At 39.9% G+C, this 5,775-nt stretch overlaps 1 protein-coding gene and 1 non-coding gene across 2 annotated transcripts in view; both read right to left on the bottom strand.

Moving 5' to 3' along the window:
• Positions 1-2,711: 2,711 nt before the first annotated feature.
• rpl24 (ribosomal protein L24) overlaps positions 2,712-5,775 on the bottom strand; it is a 4,041-nt gene continuing 977 nt past the window's right edge. The window contains exons 3-6 of the mRNA XM_024286217.2: positions 5,557-5,667; positions 3,379-3,515; positions 3,047-3,110; positions 2,712-2,827 (exon numbers count right to left, since the gene is read on the bottom strand). Of these exons, the coding sequence (XP_024141985.1) occupies positions 2,747-2,827; positions 3,047-3,110; positions 3,379-3,515; positions 5,557-5,667 (393 nt within the window). The 3' untranslated portion in view covers positions 2,712-2,746. The remainder of the gene's footprint in view (positions 2,828-3,046; positions 3,111-3,378; positions 3,516-5,556; positions 5,668-5,775) is intronic.
• LOC112155612 lies at positions 5,150-5,330 on the bottom strand. The gene has a single exon (XR_002920818.1). It is a non-coding gene; the product is annotated as a small nucleolar RNA SNORA23 (small nucleolar RNA).

Below are 5,775 nucleotides of genomic sequence, written 5' to 3' on the forward strand. Positions count from 1 at the left end.
AAAGAAAGCTTTATATTTAAATGGAAATGTTAGTTCTAAGAGATAAACCAACACTAAGATTGCAAAAAGGGGTTTAGGTGGAAATTAGCTAGTTTAGTTGTATCCTAATAGGTTTTTTTCTAATGGGACTGTAATGAATAACTTTAAGGATTTTATTCATATAATTTACGGTACATGATACGATTCATAGTCAATATTGATTCATTTTGAATGATCCAATTTATTAGCCTAAAATCAAACCAGGACATCTTTATCCAGAACTTCCTCCAGAGTGACTCAGATAAATACCTGATACTGAACGGTGCAGGTGAAGATTTCCCAGATTCCTTGCATTTCTTCAATATAATCAAGTGTAAATTAAATATGTGATACATGTTTAAACAAAGAAGAATGAATGTTAATCACGTGTTCTGTGATGGTCATTTTAACAGTGGCGGGCCATGCATTTCACACCTAGGCCTTCAGTAGTGCTCCATCTGAATCAATCCAACCCTCATTAACTATTTTATGGCAATAAAACTTCTACTGCAGGTACAACTGCCACACACACCAAAAGCATCAACAATAACCTGATAAAATTTCAATATTATGTAGGGAGATAGCAAAATTTTACTCACCAAAAATCCAGATTATTTAAACACAAAATCCATCCTTTCTTTCCTCAAGATTTCAATCACTCTGTCGTGCAGAATCCGTGCGTTTCGCAGATGGGAAGTGTTCCGTGGCTGAGGTGGAAAAGGCTGCATGCGGGAAATGTTCTGGTATTCCTGAAGCCTCTTGTGGTCCAGGAGGGAGACAAACATCAGTTTTTGTGATCGATCAAGGTCTGTGTCTGGAAAATAATATTGTCGGTAGTGCACACGAGGATTTTGCGCTGCACGCGCCCGTGGTGCGTTCAGGGGCCTCGTAGATTTCAGCTTCACTCCCGCTCAACGGAGTCACGGAACTCCTTTACCCGTGCCAGACAAAACTGTGCCACAACTTTACCCAGACATTCATTTTCCACCAAAAATCAGACGATGAGACGCTTTCCACTGGTAACATCTTCAAACCTGACACGCCGCTCCTCGGCACCTGTGTCCGTCACATAACGCAGAACCAGAGCGAGCTGCTGCGTTACTCGCGTCTGTCGTCTCATCCACCATAACAGACACAAACGGGGCTTTAATAACTTCCCTTCTGATCTCCTCCGATCGCACTGATCAGGTTGTTTTGTCCACCAAACACGTAATTAGTGGACTGGTGGAAGTGTAAATCTGTGTCACTCTTCGTGATGATTTTCCTCTGTTTGTGGATCCAGCGCTTTCACCCCGCCCCCGAAATGAAGGTACCGCTAGTAGTTAGGACTGAAAGTGGCGTTCAAATCCTTCTCCCGGTTGTGACAGGCTTGCTAGCTTCAGAGTTGCCCGACTTTGCTTAACAATGTCCAGCTTTTCTTGAAAAGTCTGTCTGGAAAATGGCTTTGACAGTAAAGCTATTAAATCCACTCGATACATTTGCTGGTGCAGCTCGCTGAGTCGCTACAGATGCAGTTTGCCAGCTCTGCCTTGTACACTCTCCGACTATCCAATCAAAGCTCGTGAAAATGATGACGTTTCCGTGCACCTGCTAGAAGGCCTTGGTGTCGCCTACTCCAAATCTGATTGGTTGAAGCAACAGTTTGGTCGACAATTATTTTATGCTACAGGGCCCGCAGAACTGATTGTGAAGGCCTCCGGGCAGATTTCTTTGACCCTAGCAACAAATGGTGCTGCAATGTGATTGGTTAATGCTTAAATAGGAAAATACACGTCTGGAAGCAGCGCAACCAGGGAGACAGCAATGAAAGGACGAAGACAGAGCATTTGGAATTATAGAATACGTATTCACGGAAATAAATAATAATTAATATCAGTCTGTGATTCAGATATTTTTAGGCCAGCAGAGAAGGCCTTGCAGGCCCTGACGGCCCGCCACTGCATTTTAACGTTATAGTTAAACCTAACATAGTTCAATCCAAATAGTTTCTCCAAGTTTGATGCATTTCCCTTTAAAATGATTTTATACTAGTATAATTTAATTTAACAGCTTCCCTCAAACTTGATCTGGTTGGATTGTAGTAACCTAAATCGATGGAGTCGATTTATAGTTGCACCCCAATTTTCTAATCAATGTTTTGTCATTTTAAGCAAAATAGGACATTTTCAGCTGATAAAAATCAATAGAAAGTGTTCTGCTCCTTGAAAAGTTTAAAAGCTTTGAACTTTAGCATACTTTCAGCTCCTGAAACCATTCAACCTTTGAACGGTTTGGCAAACAAGCTTTTTAACATGTTTTTGATTTTTTTTTTTTCACAGTTAAGATTTGAATTATTTTTGAAGTTCAAGCTTTGAACTTATTAAAATGATTAATTTATAGCAAATGTCTTGAGGATAATTGTTTATACTGATATATTGGTTTATTTTAAGCAAAAACACAAAATCCCAGAAAATTATGCTATTTATAATAACTCCTAATAGACATAATTGCATGTAAACATGCAGGTTTTGATGCACTGAATCCATTAAATATGATTTCAAATAGATAATTGGTTGAAAGGGAGAGGAGGGAAGAGAATTTATTTAATTCCACCCCACCAACTTTTTCTCAAAAGTTGACATAATCAAGTTCATAACATCTATTGAAGGTTATTATAGCATAATATCCACTTTAGAAATCACAAGTTGAGTCAATATGATTGAAATCTTTTTATTAACAATATTTCAGTTTAGCGTTTTCCACCAACACGGGGTGCGCTGACTTTCATGGGCTTGGCGATCTTGGGTTTCTGTGCAGCCTTAGCAGACGTCTAGAAGAAAATGCAAGAACACATGAGTTTATGAAGAGCACATTTTGACAAACACTTGTTTGAACCAGTACAGTGTCCCCTCACTATAGTGTGGTTCACCTTTCACAGTCTCACTGTTTGGCTGATTTGTTTTCAGTTTTGCATGTTTTTTTTTTTGTGTAACTGAGGGACCACTGTACTACTTTTAGTAAACTAGAGCCGTTACACAGCAGCTCTCACCTTTGCAGCTGCAGTGGCAGGTTTCTTAGCTGCCTGCTTCGCCTTCTTGGCCTCCTTGGCAGCTCTGAGGAAAAACAATAAATCGATAAACTAGATGCAGCATGTTGAACGAGTCCAGACACGCATTTCTATTAAGTGTTGTGTTCTTTATTGCAGAACGACTGTTGGGATTTAGCCCCAAAAAAGTTGCCAGGTTTGTCAGCAAGAATGGCATGATATTCAAGGATTCATATAGCAGGTCTAAACAAACTGAGAATCAAACTTTAAAGAGCATTTGATCTGCAAATCCAGACAAAAGATTAAAGGAGGATCCATAATTTGTTCCATGTTACCTGATGGCCTGCTCCCTTTGGGCTTTGCGGACCTCTGGTTTCTGGTTTCTCTTCGCCATAATCTCAGCCAGGGAGGCGCCAGTGATGGCCCTCTGGAACTTCACTGCGCGGCGGGTGCGCTTCTTAGTCACTTCTTCCTGTTTAAAGAGATTACACACTTGTTGTTACATGCAGGCCGAATCTGAATTCTTCCTCTACAGCTTCCCAGAACCCCTCTAATTGAATGGGTATTTGGAGCTTTACCAGTGTCCGAAATAGATTTTTTTAAAGGGAAAGCTGTAGGGACATAGAGCTGTTTATCCCTCTGCCGAGAGGGTATTCTGCATCACGCTTTCTTCATGTGGGTGGTCTGAAGTACTGAAGTTTACATTAAAATGTAACTAATGGCTTTGTTTTAGCATTTTTTTTTAAGTTGTAAAACTGACATGATGTATTTTCCAAGCACTAGCAGCAATGCACTAATGTAGATGAGCAGCGAGTCATGACGTCATCCAGGGTTAGCAACATCTGAATTTGAAGACACTTTTTTCCATAACCCTCAGCTCATACAGCTTCATGTAGAGGTAGGGAGAAGCTGTAGGGGAAGAATTTGAATTGAGCACATCCGTTCAATACATTTACTAAAGTTTTTGAGTCATTAAGTCTGAATCTGTGAATATCTTTCCAACTTTACAGAACTGTTTCTGTGCACCTCCTGCTCAAACTAGTGCCATCTCTGGTTGCACTCTGTGGCAAAAAAAAATATGATCCGACTTTTTGTACAGAATTCATCTGGAATAATAAATTTGAAATATGTAGCGCTGATCCTAATAACGAGAGTAAAATGAATATTCAATTTCTGATTGGGATACGATATCCAATTTCAATCAGTTCTGAAACTATGTAATCGAGCCTGGACATCCCCACTAATTCTACTAACTGGTCTGCTATTGGTAACTTCAAGATCAACAGTAGGATGACATAAATAATGCAAACTGTACCATCCTTTGCTGGGCAAATAAAAAATCTGGTTGAATTTTATCAAGTAAACAGAAGTTGTTGCATTTAAAGCCACAGCTATGTATTCTTAATTAGCTACACAAATTATCGAAACCAGGGATAGGCAACTGGCGACCCGCCTCCTCATTCAACATGACCCTCATACATTTTCAGACCATGTTTCCTCTACTGTAGAACTAATTTCAAACTGTAATTTCATGGTTCCCCGGTAGATGGCGCTAGGAAACAATATGCGGCTGGTGGCCTAAACCGAAGAAGACAGGTTGATAAATAAACCTTATACAAATTTTGGTCTTACTTAACCCTTCCGCTCTCCTTAGTTTGTTTACATTAAAATTGGGGTCATCTGGACCCCCCAAGACAGTGCGCTGAACTTTTTTTTATCTTTGATTTTTGAGTTTCACTAATGTCCATGACAGACATAAAATCCTGTCCACCTTTGTCATGGAAGGAATCACATATCAATATGTGGTTGGAGTCATCTGGACCCCAAAGAGAGCGGAAGGGTTAAACTGGTACCCTTTTTCCTATTTCAGTTATGGAAGTGTGCAGTCCTATGTGGCCCCCTGGTGGTGATGAAGAAAAATTGGGGCCCTCCCCATCATTAAAATTATCCATCCCTGATTTAAACCATCATCCAAACATGGCAACACTATTTGTAAAATAAACAAAATAATAAAAATTCAGGTACTTAAGTTTAAAGCAGAACATATAACACACCAGCAGTTTCTTTATAAAGACCAGCAGCAAAACACTAACGTATTTCTTTTAAACATGTTGGAGAGTTTGGAGGCTGGCCGATGTTAGGTTGTCTTTAAAGACGTCAAAGGCCAGTACTATGATCTCCTGTTGTTGTACGGCTACAGGTGTGGAGTGAGCGTTGCTGCTCAGGCTGCAAAACACAGTCCAGCAGCAACACATAACACAGACCGACACCATGCACACCTTTCACCTGCAGCCAATCTGATCAAAATGTTCATCAACCCAAACTGTACATTTGATATTAATGTGCAACAATGCTGCAAGTGCTAACTGCAAAACCTTACAGTAGTGAAGTCATAAATTGACTAATTCTGTCATGGAGAAGAGCTGTTTTACACCAGTACGTAACACTACGATAGTAGTGTTTTGTGTATTGGCGCAAAACTGATGTGCAACAGAATATGCAAGAATACTTACAGACTGGCCCTTCTTGTGCTTACGTCTGTACAGCACGGTCCAGTTGATCTGTCTGGGGTTCCTTTTCGCCAGGAAGGCGGACTCGCATTTCGCATTCAGAAATTGAAACACCTAAACATATAAAACTTTTATAAATACACAATATAGTCATGATAAAATAGAGGCAGATGACTGTGTACCATCCCATGAGCAATACAAGTTCATTCAGGTTTATCAAAT

The sequence above is a fragment of the Oryzias melastigma genome, linkage group LG21 (genome assembly GCF_002922805.2).
Source record: "Oryzias melastigma strain HK-1 linkage group LG21, ASM292280v2, whole genome shotgun sequence".
In the NCBI taxonomy this organism is placed as follows: Eukaryota; Metazoa; Chordata; class Actinopteri; order Beloniformes; family Adrianichthyidae; genus Oryzias; species Oryzias melastigma.